The sequence below is a fragment of the Saccopteryx bilineata genome, chromosome 4 (assembly GCF_036850765.1).
Source record: "Saccopteryx bilineata isolate mSacBil1 chromosome 4, mSacBil1_pri_phased_curated, whole genome shotgun sequence".
Classification (NCBI taxonomy): Eukaryota; Metazoa; Chordata; class Mammalia; order Chiroptera; family Emballonuridae; genus Saccopteryx; species Saccopteryx bilineata.
The window spans coordinates 282,804,644-282,821,847 of NC_089493.1; the positions used below are offsets into that span (position 1 = coordinate 282,804,644).

General features: G+C 42.6%; 1 protein-coding gene across 18 annotated transcripts in view; it reads right to left on the bottom strand.

The window, feature by feature from the left end:
- The window catches only part of RBFOX1 (RNA binding fox-1 homolog 1), a 1,121,108-nt gene that overhangs the window by 13,367 nt on the left and 1,090,537 nt on the right, over nucleotides 1-17,204 (bottom strand). For 10 of the 18 annotated variants that reach the window (XM_066274939.1, XM_066274928.1, XM_066274944.1 and 7 more), the window contains one exon: nucleotides 6,162-6,214. The exons of the other annotated variants lie outside the window; for them this stretch is intronic. In XM_066274939.1, coding sequence (XP_066131036.1) covers nucleotides 6,162-6,214 — 53 coding nt within the window. The remainder of the gene's footprint in view (nucleotides 1-6,161; nucleotides 6,215-17,204) is intronic. 18 annotated transcript variants of the gene reach the window in all.

Consider the following 17,204-nt stretch of genomic DNA (forward strand, 5'->3'; position numbering starts at 1 on the left):
TTGTGTGCTGTGTACATGCAGGATGCGCGTGTGTGTCTGTGTGTATACCTGTGCGGGTTCGGGGAGGTTGAAAGACAGAAGGGGTGGCGATGCCCCCCTGTGCCTCTGAACTGGCCAAATATTCCTTCTAATAATCACTGAATGCAGTGTGTATCAGTTCAGCAGCTTTTACAGAGGGCTCGCTTGGCCAAGGGTTTTCCACAGACCCCTACCTCCCATCATATGTCTGCAAGCAGTGCGCACAGGGACTGGGAGTGTGTCTCCAGGCTGGCTCCCGTGCCCCGAAGACGGTGCCTGGTGTGGTGGAGGGGCGTGACTTGCTGATGAACCAAGACCCGGCCTTCACCTGCACCCCATAAACACACAAGCGCACATACACACACACTCCCTTGGCAGGGGGCAGCTAGGATCTTGGACTCTGGCCAAAACAACTCGTTCAAAGTGTCAGGTAATTGTCAGGAAATGGCTTGTTCTCTTAGGCAAATTTTTGCCACTGATTTTCAGCACAGGAAAGACTTTTGGAGAGCTGACTCAGACCTCACTTTACTTGTTTAACCCTCTGTCTTCCTGGATACATGCAGTGACCCCTGACAGAGGAGCTGTCCCCTTCTTCCCTTTATCTGCACACCCACATCAGTGCCCAGCAACCCTAGGACTTAGTAGCCACCTGCTCAGCATGGAGGGATGAACTGCATCAAAGAAATGCCCAGCGGAACAATTGTTCAGAGGACCATTCAGCTCCCGATTTCCACACCAGTGTACCCCAACTCACAAACAGTAGTGTTCCAGGAGCAAGATAACCCAGCTGAAGAAAGCAAAATTCCATCTGGGGGCGAAGGTCAATGTTCTAGAGTCAAGATAAAAGGAGCATGTAGGGGCAGTGTGGTCCAGTGGACAGAGACCTTTGGTATCAGATAGACTCCAGTGTGACTATGGGAAAGTTACCAAACCTCTCTGGCCTCAGTGTCTTTTTTATTTTACCTGAAAAACAAGGATGATAGTAATATCAACCTACTGAGCCCTTGTACTAAACTATATATGTACAGTGTGTCCGTAAAGTCATGGTGCACTTTTGATCGGTCACAGGAAAGCAACAAAAGATGATAGAAATGTGAAATCTGCACCAAATAAACAGAAAACCCTCCAGTTTCTGTAGGATGATGTGGCAGCATGTGTGCATGCGCAGATGATGACGTAACACCGTGTATACAGTGGAGCAGCCCACGACCATGCCAGTATCGAGATGTGGACGGTACAGAGGAAAGTTCAGTGTGTTCTGTGGCTTGCTAAATTCGAATCCGTGACCAAAGTGCAACGTGAATATCGGCGCGTTTAAAATGAAGCGCCACCACATAGGAATAACATTACTGGGTGGGATAAGCAATTGAAGGAAACCGGCAGTTTGGGGGAGAAACCCCATTCTGGTAGGCCATCAGTCAGTGACAAGTCTGTAGAGGCTATACGGGATAGCTATCTAAGGAACCCTAAAAAATCTCATGAGCCCTCATCAAACTGCACTGAATAGGTATGAAACTGGGAGAGTTTTTTCCTTTTATTTGGTGCAGACTTCATATTTCTGTCGTCTTTTGTTGCTTTACTGTGACCGATCAAAAGTGCACCATGACTTTACGGACACACTGTATACCTATGTGCGCGCATGCACACACACACACACACACACACAGATAGATATGATGGTTTATACTTGTCATCACACAGAATAAGTGATAGCAAATCATTACTATGCCCTGGAGGATGCAGCAAAGCCCATGTGAGGGACAATGACAGCTGAGATGAAGGGCTTGCTTTCCATGGTGACCCAAAGCCTTCGCCCTCCATGGGAATAATGGCTACACCCGTGGAGTAAGAAGGAGGGCGTGGCCACTTAAACACAGAGTGATCCTGGTCAGTTTCTGACCTGCCAGCATATCCTGTTTGTTGTTTGTTCACCTGTCATAATACAGCCCAAAGGTCACCATCTCTCAGGTCCTCCACAGACATTGTCCTCACGCAGGCCGTTTCCACCCTCCCTGGGGGTGCTGCAAGAGACTCACAACTAGGGTCCTTTCCTCTGCTTTCATCTTATTGCAATCCATTCTTCACAAGGCAGCCTAACACATCATTTAAAAATTAAGCCAATCACAGCTGACCCTCTAGGGCAGCGGTTCTCAACCTGTGGGTCGCGACCCTGGCAGGGTCACCTAAAGCCATCGGAAAATACATAATGCATATCAGGTATTTACATTCCGAATCATAACTGTAGCAAAAGTACAGTTATGAAGTAGCCACCAAAATTATTTTTTGGTTTGGGGTCACCGCAACATGAGGAACTGTATTGCGGGGTCACGGCATTAGAAAGGTTGAGAACCACTGCTCTAGGGCCTTGCTGGCACACTTAAAATAAAGTCTCAGATGGTTTCTGCAGCCTCCAAGCCCTAATTTCTTCTGATCCCTGGATGTGTTCATGATATTACCTCTCACAGTCTCCCCTGTCCTCATATGCTCTGGGCCCACTGGATATGTCATGCTGCAAGCAGATCCCCAGATGTGTTCATGATATTACCTCTGACAGTCTCCCCTGTCCTCACGCTCTGGGCCCACTGGATATGTCACGCTGCAAGCAGATCCCCAGATGTGTTCATGATATTACCTCTGACAGTCTCCCCTGTCCTCACGCTCTGGGCCCACTGGACAGGTCACACTGCAGGCAGATCCCTGGATGTGTTCATGATATTACCTCTCACAGTCTCCCCTGTCTTCATGCTCTGAGCCCACTGGATAGGTCACACTGCAGGTAGATCCCTGGATGTGTTCATGATATTACCTCTGAAAGTCTCCCCTGTCCTCATATGCTCTGGGCCCACTGGATAGGGCACACTGCAAGCAGTCTCAACCTCAGGGCATTTGCATTTGCTGCTACTCAGTCTGAAATTTTTTAATTCCACAATTACTTACCTAGTTCACACCTACACTTCACTGAGGCCCCTGTTCAAATGTCACCCTCTCAGAGAGGCCTACTCTGAGCAGTAAACGTCAAGTAGCATCGCATGGTACCCTCCATCCCCTCCCCTGCTTTCTGACTCATCACAGCTATTCCATAGCTCTCTATAGCTATTCTATAACTTATACGCGAGTACATTCTATGTTTATTCATCTGCACGATTGGGGGCTGGTCTGCACTAGAATGGAGGCTCTCTGAAGGAAGGACTTCTCCCAACTTATTTAATGCTGTGTCCTGAGGGCTGAGAACAGTTGCTGATACCCAGCACTGACTCAATTAAATAAGCAATTCACTAAAATGAATTTCCAGCTGCTCTGTCCAAATAAGTAACTTGCTTTTCCACTTCCATACCTGTCCAAGACTCATATTCTAATACAACTACAACCATTAGCCAGTGCTGGCAAAGTTCCAGGGAATCACGGTGGCAGGGAGACTTCGGGTATAAGGAGAAAGGAAAACAGTCTTGACCCTTTGACCATCTCTAGCAGAATCCAACTCATCAAAAGACCTTGGTATCCCAGGACAAGAAGCTATTGGGGTGTTCAAGGTGGAGGTGATAGACAGGATGCCCACATGAACATGTGTCTTTCAGCACCAACCAAAACAAAACACCTAATAAGATGCTTTTGAAGCCACTGAGTCAAAAAAAAAATCAATTTCCTTGTCAATACAGTCTCATAAACCACAAATGCTCATAAAAAACATTTCTTATAGGTGGCTAGCAAAAACAGAATGGACATTTTGGTACCCTCTCCAAAAGACCCACATAAAAATTGTCACTTTTCCTTTGAGAACTGAAAGAAAAATCCTTCAGTCTCGTCGTTTCTACTGTCTGATGATTCCTGTCATCTCTACCCAGAGTGGCAGACAGAACTGCCTGGCCAGTTCCACCCTCACAGGCAGCCGGGGGAGAATAATATATCTTTGTAAGAATTTGCGTTAGAATAATCATCGAGCACTCCAAAGTGAGATTTTCAGCATCTTGTTCATTTCTTTCTACATTTAAAAAGAGAGAACTTGCCTTTTGGCACACACTGAAATACAGGAGATGCCCGGATTCAACAGACCCACCCTAAGCAGTGTTGGTCTGAATACGGAGGTGAGACCACCTGACAGGTGTGATGTTTAGAATGTGGGTGCCCTGGGCTGTTCCAGCACATGGGAGATATGGCCCTAGAAGACTCCATTGAAACCCCAGGTTACATCTTTCATCGACTGAGCAGGTCGGATTTTTTGCTTTCGCTCTATGAGGGGGGTAGACTGGCTGGGAGATAATTTGACTTTTGATTGATATGGGTGTCTCCTTTTTCATGCCTGATTCAAAATTCAGAGTCCAAATTGAACCTTATGAAGCATACAACAGATTATTAATATGGCCATCAAAGCAACAGGGATATCTCTCTCAACTTGAAATGTGATCAATAGCAATTCATTAAGAATTTACTGAGCAGCCGTCCTAAATTAGATAAGGTAGGTGAAAACACTCGCTGGGCTCAGGCAAACTTTCATTATCTGCAGCCTCTGTTAGGAATATTATGTGTGGACCACTTGCTTACAAGGCAGGGTTTGTTAAGTCACCAGACAAAAATCAATATCTACCTCTTGGGTTATAACTGTGCAATGTTTAATCTGTGATGTCAGAATAGAATTTAAGACCCACCGGGCCACGCACACAGTTTAACAGGGACAATCGAGGCTCCGGCAGACCAGCGTGTCCACAAATGATGTCTATTAACATTTTAAACCAACATGCTTCATTCTCAAGGTTTTGAAAATGTTAAATGACCCTTGTATCCCGGGTTCATTCCCCTGCCACCCCCAGCAAAGCAACTATCCATCTCCTACTATTATGCATTAGTGAAGCATTATGGAGATCACTACCTCTCCCAGGGAGAAACCGAGACATTTGAGGAGAAGGGTTGAGGAGGACTATTATCCAAGGTCTTCTATAGAAATCACATAAGCTGTGGCTTTAAAGTACAAGCATGCAAACCCCTGCAAACCCCCTTTTAATCCACTAAAAACATGGAGGCCAATGATATCAGCGAAATGGATGCAGAGTTTTCTGTGGTCCTGCTTTCAGAGCAGAGAGGGCTGGGAACATTGGCCCTACTTCTCCTTCCTTCCTTCCTTTCTTCAACTCTTTCTCTCCAAAGACTAAGTAGGGAGTGAACAGAAACTCTTCTGCTTATAGCTCCATTAATCAAATGCAATGGGTAACGGATGTCTATTGGCAAGGCTCAGTTTAATGTATGCTTTTGAAGGTCATGGCATCCTCAACTATATTGTTGCTAAAAGCACACATTGGTAAGTCTTCCTAGTAATTTGTTGTGGTGATAAGTTTAGGCTTGAAAAAAATTTTAAAAATTAAAAAAAAAAATCTGTTAGTTAAGGCAATCTCCTATTTTGACATTTAATCAAGTAATTCCATGCTAACAAAAGTCCAAATGTAACTGTTCTGATCCACATCAAAGCAAAAAGACAGGCATTATTGTGATGAACCCATCATGCAAGTGCAATTTCCATTTGCCAGTGCCCTGATTGCAAAAACAGAAGACTTCGTCTCTCTAAGTCTTGCTACTTGTAATACGTTTTAAAAGAAAGGAAATAAGAGGATCTTTAACTGATGGAATGAAGATCCCCTTCTTATAAGACAGAGGTAATTATATTCCCTAATGCCTCTAGCTTTCTAGATTCAGTCTTTGGGGGTCTTATAATATATACCAGTCATTCCATAAAGATCCCAAATAATTCACATATAAATCTGTGTGAACCCAGACATAATAAGTTGAAAAATACAGAAGTCACATGTCTGTCTGTGTCCCTTATCTCCCCTGTTCAGCATTTTAACGTAAGAGCACTGATTATACCATCAGATTTTCTTGTGGCTTCATTCAACACAGTCTTACTTTTCTGGATCATGTATTATTAAAACCAAAAATAAAATATCCAAGTTAGCAAAATGTCTAATGTCTTTTTTAGACAGCAGAGAATAAAGGTTCCCGCTATACTGCAAAGGCATACGAACTTTGTTTTCTTAACTAAACTTTCTTAACTAAACTTTCTAGCGTGACCAACTGCAGCACGTGAAGGAAAAAGAAAAAAAAAAAAGGATACTGAGACGTGGATGGATGCATCAAGAAGTAGCAATGTTTGTTACCTGCAGAGGTGTTACAAGAAATTTCATCTGCTGCAACGAAGACGAACTGATTTCTGGAAGAGAAGATAAAATTCACAATACTGCTCGCTCAGGGGGACATGTGCTGTTTGCCAATTGGTTTGATGTATTCAGATGAGGGGAGGGGAGGGTGCCGCATTTGAATGGATGTTGCAAGGAATGTGTTGATATATCTCGGACTCAGAGAGTTTAGAAAGATCATGAAACAGGCATGCAGGGACCTCATCAACAAAATCATGGTGATGTCAAAATATGGACCGTGTACAAGCTGTGGCACCGGAATATTAATGCTACGTGTTACCAAAATGTCATGCCAGGAAATGTTTCTACAGTTAGGGTATATTTCCAATGAGTTTATACGAATTTGTATCCTAAATGAAGATCACATTTTAAAAATATATACTATCTATTAGGGGGGAAAAAATGAGTATATTGCAACAAGCTAGGGAAATCATAAAATTCCAGACTTTATTATTATGAATATAATATCAAAAAACTTTCTTTTAGGAAAAAGGCAAGAAAAAGAAATGCTGTCATTTCAGAAGAGAATGTCATATGGTGTCATGTTATGGAGAATAATTTCCTCACCAAACTAGGTTTGCTACGTGAAGAAGGTAAGAGAGCTGAACTCATCAGTTGAAATAAGCCCTGTCTTGCCAAATTATTTTTAATGATGCACTAAAAGAAAATAAAAATGAAAAAAAAATGCCATTTTACTTTGATTTAGTCAATCCAGAAAGCTGATAAAACTCTCTTAAGATGTTTTCAACTGTGGCATTTCCACAATGTAATGCATTCTAATTCAGACGCACTGTTTATTTCCCTACAAATAAGAACATCTGTGTCAGGCAGATTATACAAATGCCCCAATGAGATTGGCTAGGCATTTAATGCCTCGGAAGGAGCGGTATGGAGTCTTCTAGTTCTCATTCGTTAGAATTTACTGTGCATACGAATCATCAAGAACCAAGATAAATGCATTTTTTGGGGGGTCTTAGTTTGATTGGTCTTGTTCAAATGTTTCAATGTTTCAAAAACTATCTAGTGATTGAACATTTCTTAAAACATCTTAAGAAAGTTTTATTGTTGCAAGAGGTACACCCTGGAATATAAATCGAGCTACCACTTGAAACTTGACTAGACTTTAACATTCAGTTAAAAATTCTAATCATGTCTGCACCAATGAAATCTAAACAAAATTATACATGCTCTGATAATAGGCTTTTTTATATTTCTCGTTCACCTAACAAAAGTCACAGCTAAGTTTATTTATCAACTCTCTTAAAACAATAAAAGTTTCTGTCATTGGGTTCCTGCTATCGTTTTGCTCTGACACAAACTTTCTGAGCCCCATCAATATCGGGCATCAACATTCCAAAGTTTGAGGAGCAGTAAAATTCATATTTCTGAACATGAAAATGTTTGGATTGAATACTGGTTTTGACTTGCTCACACTTGACTTACTCAAGGGGCAGTAAGACCTGGGTATCCCAAATTACAGGTATGATATTCTTGGGTGGACCAGAAGGAAGGTGGACTTGGAAGGTCCTCTGGTTATAGCAGGCTCACAGGAAGAACACTAAGACAGAAAATGGTGACCTGGTTTGTCCACAGGGGCAAGCTCTTGGGAATAGCCATTCCCTCATTCGTTACATGGCTCTATCTGGTTCCTATGCCCCAACTCTAGGAAACACTGCTACCTTGCATCCCATCTCTGCATCTTCTTAAGGAACCCTCCAGCTTGCCAGACACGAGGAAAGGCCATGGGAAGCAACCAATACAAATGCATGCAAAATGGTGACTGAATGAACAGGGAAAATTTTCAAAATGCAACTTACAAGTAAAACAAATTAGACCTTTTTCTTTCATTGTTTTAGAATTTTAGGAAATATGACGGTTGTACGTAGCACTCTTCTTTCTAGCACTATATCATACACTTACTCTTAAAAAAAAAAGTCACCATTTCTCCATTTCCTTCTTTCTTTCCTTCCTTCTTTCCTTCTTATTTTTTTTCTTTTACAACTAACTTATGCTTTAATTTTTTTTTCACTGTCTTTATGATTCCTGAACAATTTTCTGAACAAGGGATAATGATTACCTCCTTTGATGACTCACTATCTTCCAAAGACTTGCCTCAGATGACTTCTAGCTATCCAATCAAATCTACATCAAGGTTTAGAGTTAGCACCAATAGTGATATTTTAAAGAGTATGTGATGAACTCTGAAGCGATGCCAAAAAAAAAAAGTTACAAAAATGGTAGCCATTCTGAACTAACTTTAAAAAAAAATTTTTTTTTTAATCACAGAAGCAATCCCTCTACATCCCATACACCCTGACAAAGGTATATAAATGAAGGTATACATTTCTGAGATGGAAGTTGTTCTATTGCCTCAGAAAAGTGCCTTTCTAGAGAGCTCACCTCTAGTAGTATGACCACCCCTCCTCAACTCCCCTTTCACCATGTAATCATAAGTAGAACAAATAGGAAATTCCTGCTGAATAATCCCTGGTAAGAAGCAGCCCACATGGCAGGCCAACAGGACAATTCAGGGAGAATTATAAGGGGAAGTTTCATGGTGGTGCCCATGTCCCTCGTTTTATGCCATGTTTCTGTGTGGCTCTGTTTCTCTCCACTTGAACTAGAAGAAAAATGATCTACCGTAGTCATACATAGATCATCTAGGACCCTCTCTGTGAAATCACTTACCCAAAATGACCAGAAAAGTGTGATTAGTGACTTAATGATGTCACTGAGAATGGTTATCCCCAAAGATGTTCAGGTACATTAAGTGATCAGAGCAATGCAGGTCTGCTCTGGACAGTGGGCTCACCTCTCAATTTCAGCATTAGAAAGGAGGTTCGTACCAGCGATTGTCTCCTCATGCTAATTCTAACCTGTTCTTCACTCCCAACAGTGACCTACAGAGGTCAACTTCAAAAGCAGTTGCACCTTATTTTCAGCCACCTTTTGTTCAGTGGTTATAGATGATCAAGAAAACCTGAATAAGTAGTTCTCAACCTGGACCGTACATGCTAAAAAACTAGTGTCCTTTTAAAATTTCTAGTGATCAGGCTACACCCAAGACCAAGTAAATGGAGATCGCAGTAGGTAAGTCTCAAGCATCAGTAGTTGCTAAAGATCTCCAGGTGAGAACCACTCATCTGGTTGAATGGTTCTCACCTCGCTGTTCCTTATAGTCACAGGGAGAGGTTAAGAGTGCTACTGTAGGGGCCCTGCTGCGGTGGGTCTTGGCTTCAATAGTCTGGGGCAAGGTCTGAAAAGAGGTAGGAAAATGCTTGGCAGGTGATTCGAACACCAGCCACAACTAAGATGCACTGGGTGTAGTCCAATGCAGAGTGGGAAGGGAGTTGAATCACATCGCTGTACCTCTTGCAGCTTTCTTTTCTTCTGACAGCTTTGCCACCATGCTAGCGTTTAGGGCAACCCTGATATGAGGCTGCCAAGGATGCAACCACAGAAACTGCCACATTGCCCAGGACTGGTCATTACTAGTTTCCGGAGGCCTTTTAACAGAATGGACATGGAAACTCATTTCTGGAAGAGGAGCTGGTCTACCGGCCATCACGTCACGCTCCGCCTTTGCTCGCTCCCCTATTCCACACCTTCCCCCATCTCCCACAGACTGACTCAATGCTGTCTCCGCGGGGTCTTCCCATTTCTCTCTAAGTCTGCACCTAATCCTCCACCAGTGTTTTCACCTAGAATTCCTTTCTGCTTTCAAACCCTCCCTCGACACCAGAATTTCTCAGACTTTCCGGAACATAAGAATTATCCAGAATGCTCGTCAAAATGATAGAGTCCTTGATTTTGACCCTGACCACCTGAATCAGATTTTCCAGGAGAGAAAAGTGATCATCTATCGGTACATTTCACAAGCACCCAGGCCTGACTGTTGGCCGGCTTCAGGGGATACCAGTCACACTCTCCTAAGTGACCAGAGCTCCTGAGAATGAAGCATAGCTCCAGTAATCCTTACCCCCCTGGGAAACCTTGCTAAAAAAATCTCTGCAAGTTCATTCTCATTTCCAAGCCCACCTTTCCCGGGAAGACTGCCTGATGCAGGGAGGCTTTGCAGAACAAGGGTGGATTACTAATTAAAAAAAAAAAATAGAATGAATGGTCAATGGCTGGGCACAAGGGAGAAGGCTACAGTTGTCTCAACTCTTTGAAATGTTAAAACCAAAGAGCCATTAAGTCAATGGAGCACTTATCTAGGACAGGTGGTTGCCAAGGGATGCACTTATGTATTAATTAATTTAATTTTACTTAACAATGCTTCTTACTATCCCCATCTTTCTAGACAGGAGATGGAGGCACAGTACGGTTATATAGCATGAGCAAGCTGTTAAGTGAACACAGATGGGTTGGTTCAAGACCCTGATCCATCTTCACTCTAAAAGTCTTCTCAGAGGCACTTACATGGGGGCACTGAGTCAACAAGGGGGCGGGACATCTCTATGGAGGAACTTCCTAGTACTGTTCAGAATCTTCAGTTCTTCTGAGACAAAAAATCATGATGTAACTGAGGTTTGAGAGAGAGGATTCTATTCTGCTTTAGCAACAATTTGAGCTGGTGGAATGGCTTGGACCAGGAGCTTTTTCTCTTTTTATTCTATTGCCAGACTTCGTTATGTTTCACGATGGTTTTCACAGCCCAGCCACCTAGAATCGGGATCTGGCGCAGCTGACGGGCTAATTTAAATTAGTCCCATGCTGTTATCTCATCCTTAGAGCCTGCTTTTCTTCTTTAGTTAAATCTCGTCTTCTTGAAATGTTCCTTCTTCTAAAACTCATCCATGGATGAGTTCTAAGAGTTAAAGTAGTAGCCAGCTGGTATGCTGGAGGAGGGGGTGTAAGAAGCTAGATACCAAGTCACAGAGGAACGTTCTACAAAGGCCAGGCTGGGGGAGAGGCCAGATCAGAAATTTCTCCCAACAAATAATACTGGTTTTAAGTTTCCCTGTTAAAGATCCAGGGAGTTTCTCCTTCTTGGGCCTCAGAGTTCTGTTATGTCACCACTGGTACACAAAAGTTGGGGTATTGATATCATTCTAAGCAAGTTTCTCCTTGTATCCAATGTTATGGATCTTTCGCTAATACACACACATGTGATGAAACCCCTCCAGGGTTATCTACTGGAAAATCTCTACAGCCTGAGACGTTGGTCCTCCGCTCTGGCAGATAGCAGCCAAGAGCCCCCAAGATGGCAGTGGGACGCAGTCAAATTCCTTCCATTTGTGGGCTCTGTTAGGCAGAGGTTTTTGACCCTGACTGCTCATTACAATCAGCTAACTTAAAAAATTAATAATAAAATAATAAAGACCAGGGCCATTTCTTAACCACTAAAGTCAGGATCTTTGAGAGTGGTTCCCATGCACAGACAGTCTCAAAATGCCTCTCAAGTGATTTTAATACATCAGCCAGCACTGGGAAATCCACCTCTCACTGCATAAATATTTCTTCGAGCCTATGTGTCCTGTCTTTGTAGAAACGCTAGTTGCATCTTCTGTTTTATTAAATTAAATTGCACTAGTTTTGATTTCCACCATTCATAATTATTAATATTTTAATGACTGCCTTGGCCAGGTGGTTCAATTGGTTAGAGCATCATCCCAATATGCAAAGGTTGCAGGTTCGATCCTCAGTCAGGGCACATACAAGAAATCAATCAATGAATGTATAAATAAGTAGAACAACAAACCAATGTTTTTCTCTCTCTAAAATCAATCAATATATAAAAATTAAAAACATTTGAATAATTGATAATTATATTATACTATTACATATACTTTAATATATCATTTATAATTATTAACTTTTAGACCTATGCTTCCTTTGGACACATAAAGTTAAGGTGAAAATGCATAATAGTCAGGTATTCTTGTCTCTCATATTAAACAGTTACTGGAAGGGTTTATGGAATCCAGCCATGAGTGTTTCCTGAATAGTTCAATATAATGCAGAAATAAGCTGCTTTTATTAAAATTCTTATTGCTGATTTTATGAAATAGTTCACTCAAGTCACTCAGTCAGTCCTCAGAGGGTTAAATGAGGGCCTGCTACATGCCAGGCACCCAGATAACTCTAAGAGCTCCGATGCTGGGCTCACAGCCTTTAAATTACGGTGGAATATCTCTCCTGGGCTTGGCTGTCCTGAACCTCATACTAATTCATATTTCAGTTTCACTATCTAGAAAGGGGTCCTTAGTTGCTTGTGATCAGTATTTTACCTCCCGTACCTCCACACAGTTCTAAAGCTCTACCCTGGAATCGTACAAACCCCATTTCAGATTCATATTCTCCCCTGCTCCGTCGCTATTTCTATTTATCTTTTAGCATTGCATCATGTGTACTTCAAGCTGTGGCGAATTACAGAATGAGATGGGCTGTCAACAAACAAATAAACCGACCACAAATAAACAAACAGAGTAACCACAGAGTCCTCTGTAAGGGTCTGTCCCGATCCTCTGCATTCTAAATGTGCTGACCTACATTAAAAACATTTTAGTTTGCCAGTTTCTCTTGCTAACATTGCACGCAAAAAAGAAAAGAGTCGTCATTGTTGACATGAAAAAGGAGGTAAGTGCTGTGCGTCTGTCTCCAATTTCAATAGGCCGCTAGCCGATTCCAGGTGTTGGAAATCAAAATCCAAGTTCATCCCAATAACCTGGAGACCGCGGGCACAGCCCCCTTTCGTAATGGCAATTTCTCCAACGCCTCCAACATTTCAGTCTTTCCAGTTCCTGCTATGGTTTGGTTTTTTTCTCAGCTTAAAAGTGAAAGCGGGCTCACAGTGACTCCGGGAGTCTGGCCTGTCACAGACAGGCTGCATTCCCCTGGAAAAATCAGTTCACCTTTCTGGGTCTCAGTCTGCTCAGCTTAAAAATGGGAAGAAAACTAGCATGTGCACCTCTTAGATCTTTTTTTCCAGATCAATGAGAACATCAACCCGAAAGCACTTTATGTGGGGAAAATTCTGCCAGGTATTCATTCGGCTGCATGGACTCCTCAAGGAGAGAGAAGTCGTCTGCCTCTGTCCACAGTGGCCAGACATTCATGTTTGAAGTCCTGAGCTTCCATAGTTTGGTGGTGGGAGGGGGACGGTTAAGATCCTTGTTGCGTATGGCAGTGGTCCCCAAACCCCGGGGCCGCGGACTGGTTCCGGTCCATGGGCCATTTGGTACCCATTCGCAGAGAAAGAATAAATAACTTACATTATTTTCATTTTATTTATATTTAAGTCTGAACAATGTTTTATTTTTTAAAAATGACCAGATTCCCTCTGTTACATCCGTCTAAGACTCACTCTTGACGCTGGTCTTGGTCACGTGATACATTTAATCCGTCCCACCCTAAAGGTCGGTCCGTGAAAATATTTTCTGACATTAAACCGGTCCGCGGCCCAAGAAAAAGGTTGGGGACCACTGGTGTATATGGGTTTGACATGATTTCAAATCCACTTGTTCATGACCAAAATGAAATGAGTTTTAAGAGTAAAGGTGTTTTTGATAGAAGAATGAAGTAAGCGGTGTTGGAACGTCATCACCTTGTCAGTTGTCCCTGGAAAGTGCTCAGGGGCTCAGATACAGAGGGGCGTTGCTGGGGGGCCTCACAAATCAAACACACAGAGAAGCAGCTATGGCTGTAAGTGCTGAAAGTTTGTGAGCACCGTCCAGGGGTGTTATGTCTGGACAAGGCTATGTTCAGCTCATCTAAGTAGCTCTACAAAGACCTTCGGGGGAATCACCATTAAAAGCGACTCTTTTATGAGAAGTCGTGAAAATCACATAGTGGACCCTGAGCTTGCCAGTCAACACTGGTGCCTTTGTTCCCTAGCAACGCACCCTACCCATTATATTTGCCCTGGCAACTGGACATCACCTCTCGGATGGCTGAGCCATCTCTCCCATTTACCAGCTCCTATAAAGGTATATACGTCAGCTGACTCTGAACTTCACTCCTTCCATCTCTTCTTGCCTAAAACAGTGTGACAAATCTATCATGGGTTTGCAGTATGCTATTTCTTTATTAGCTTATGTAGAGACAGTATTCCGTATGCTACTGCCTTGTGACATGATTATAATTCTCACAGAGAACCTGTGTTCAACTACTGGCCAAGACCATTTCAATCTCTGAGCAAAATTTGCCCCAATGAAAACCAGCTTTTTGAGGGTACATTTCATTTTTAAAAGTGGGCCTCCTGGAAAACAAAACCTCGCCTCTGTTTTGGTGGGACAGAGCGAAGGAGGGCGCAGGAGGAGCTTCCACTGAGAGGAGCATCTAGCCAGGACTGGGCATGGGGCTGGCAGGTGCCCTGAGCAGCGCTGAAGCGGCACTCATCTGCTTATGGAGGCCGGGGGGGAGTACAGTTGTCCAGGCTGAGGCTCCGGAGGTTGGACAAGGCCACAGTGAGAGGGTCTGGGCCCACCCAGAGCTTATGTGTAAATCAAGTGAGCATGACGGTGGACAGTTTCAGAACCTTCCTCATCCCCAGGGATTCTGACCACACCTTACCACCACAGCCATGGGACGTCCCACCCATCACAATGGGAAAAGAGCGACGTGGATGGATTTGGTTTTGTTTTCATTGAAAAGTAACTATGTGTGGGACTGATTTTACAGAAAAACCTGTGATGGCTTTGAGGCTGGGCTTACTGGGTGGACCCTGGGAGAACTGGACGTTTTTCCTACAGAGCTGATGGTCCGTGGCAGCCCGAGCTCCTCCAGGGAGAGAAGGGACAAATAATGACTCAGGGGCAGGAAGAACAACAGATCAGGCCGTCGACACGTGCTTCCGAGGCGCATCTCCCTTCGGGACTTCCTTCCTGCCCAAACTATTTTCTCTTCAGTTTTACCGAATTATGATTGACAAATAAAAGTTGTATATAATTAGGTTGTACATCATGATTTTTAAAAGGTGTACAAGTGATGGTATAATACGTGTCTACAGTTATAAAATGATTAGCACCAATCCAGATAGTTAACACATCCATCACCCCACACGGTTGCCTGTGTGTGTGTGTGTGTGGGGGAGAACACTTAATTAAGTTCTACTCTCTTAGTATAGCTCAAATATAGCTATCTGTATTTCTAGACCGGAAGTCAAGATTTGAAAACAGAAACAAACAAACAAAAACTTCTGTAGTCAAAATATTATTTTAACTCAGAAAACCTGCTTCTATAAGTCACTACCCATATAACGACTCAAGACAAAATGAAATACCCTCCTAGTCTATTGATGATGATAATAATAATAATAACATCCCAAGCGCCATTTGGTGTCAGGTGCTATTAAAAGAGCTTTTTGTTCGTGATCAGCTTTAATTCTCCCAGCAACCCAGTAAGACAGGTGTTACTTATTAGCCCCATTAAAGATGAGGAAGTGCGTGGTCAAATGGGCCAATTAGCTTGCCTGAATCTCATGTATTAAATTCCTACACTAAGTTCAGAACCTAGTCTAAATCTAAATCTCTAATCATATCTGCGGGTGAATAGCAAATATTTGCTACCGCATGCATCAATCAAAGGAGGTACAATGAGTCTAACTATTATATTATTGTAAATCTGCTTCAAATCCCGATCAGGCCAATTTAAGTTGCGGTCTGCTGAGCACAGGCACAGGTGCCCAGAATGTTAGTGTTAGTTTGGGTCCTAGAAACTGCCCATCTAAAAATGACTTGCACCTCTAAATGAATTTAATTTAATTCGCTTGCTGTTGCCTGTGTATATTAATGCTTTCAAATAATATACACTCTAAAATATTTGTCAGTGTGCAGCTATTGATAACCCCATGCATTTTCACAACCTCTCTCAATTTATAAAGCAATGTTCGTTTTTCATCTCTTTCTGATTCTAATTGGTATTATGTTCACCATTTAACAGATGAGAAAACTGAGACTCAAAAAGAGAAGAGAAATCAGATGGTACTTTTCCAGGGCACAGCTTACATTAGTGTGTCTATTAATCAATGAGGAGATATTAGCATGAAATCACATTCATTTCCCATGGGTCTTTGGGGTAAAGAAAATAACTAATTGTGGCCCTAGGGTATTTGAGGGAGAAAATCACAGCAGAATGGATTGTGAAGGATGCCCAGCTATTGACAACTCATTTTCTTATTGCAGAAAGGAGAGTAGAGAGGAGATGGTTACAAACCGACAATCTACACAGACAAATTCTCTTACATACTGCGTGGTGTGTGGAGAGAGAACCCAGGGTCAACATTATTCACTGCATAATGGGGCGGAATTGAAGCTTGCCCTCCAGGGCCAATCACCCTGGGATCTAGAAAGTGCAGGTTCTGATTGAGAGTCTACATTTCTCACAAACTCCCGTGAGGTCAATGCCATTGGACTGGAAACCACCCTTTGCAGAGCTAGGCTCTAAGAACCCTGAAAACGGACCCCTCCAATCTTGAAATTTCATAACAGAGTAAGATAACCAGATCTTTCCCTGTTGTTTGCTTGTTTTCAGTTTGAGATACAGAAATGGAAGAAAACAACTAAAAGAAGAGCAGAGAAACTATAATTCTGAAAAAGCTGTGAGGCTCCAGGACACGTTTTCAAAGTGCCCTCATCCCTGCCACTGGGCCTCGTCTTCTATTTCATAGAATTAGTCCCCAAATCCCCTCACGATGTAGAAATGATGAAGAAAACAAATCTCTCGTCTTGCAATGCAACCTGAAATTTCAAGTTACAACATTGGACCATGAAAAAAGACAGGGACTGAGAGGATGCTAGAAACATCCAAAAATCTGTGTGTGTGTGTGTGTGTGTGTGTGTGTGTGTGTGTGTGTGTGTGTTAGAGGAATTTCAGGACTACTACAACAATGGGAACCACTACTGCAGGTTATCAGATGTGTGGTCTAGTCTATAATCTCAGACCAAAACATTTCCCTCTAAATGATATAATTAAGGGAAAGGGTATTTGGCTGCGATTATGTCTCAACATAGTCAAACATTCACACACCACAATGCAGCAAGAATAAACCAAGAGACAATG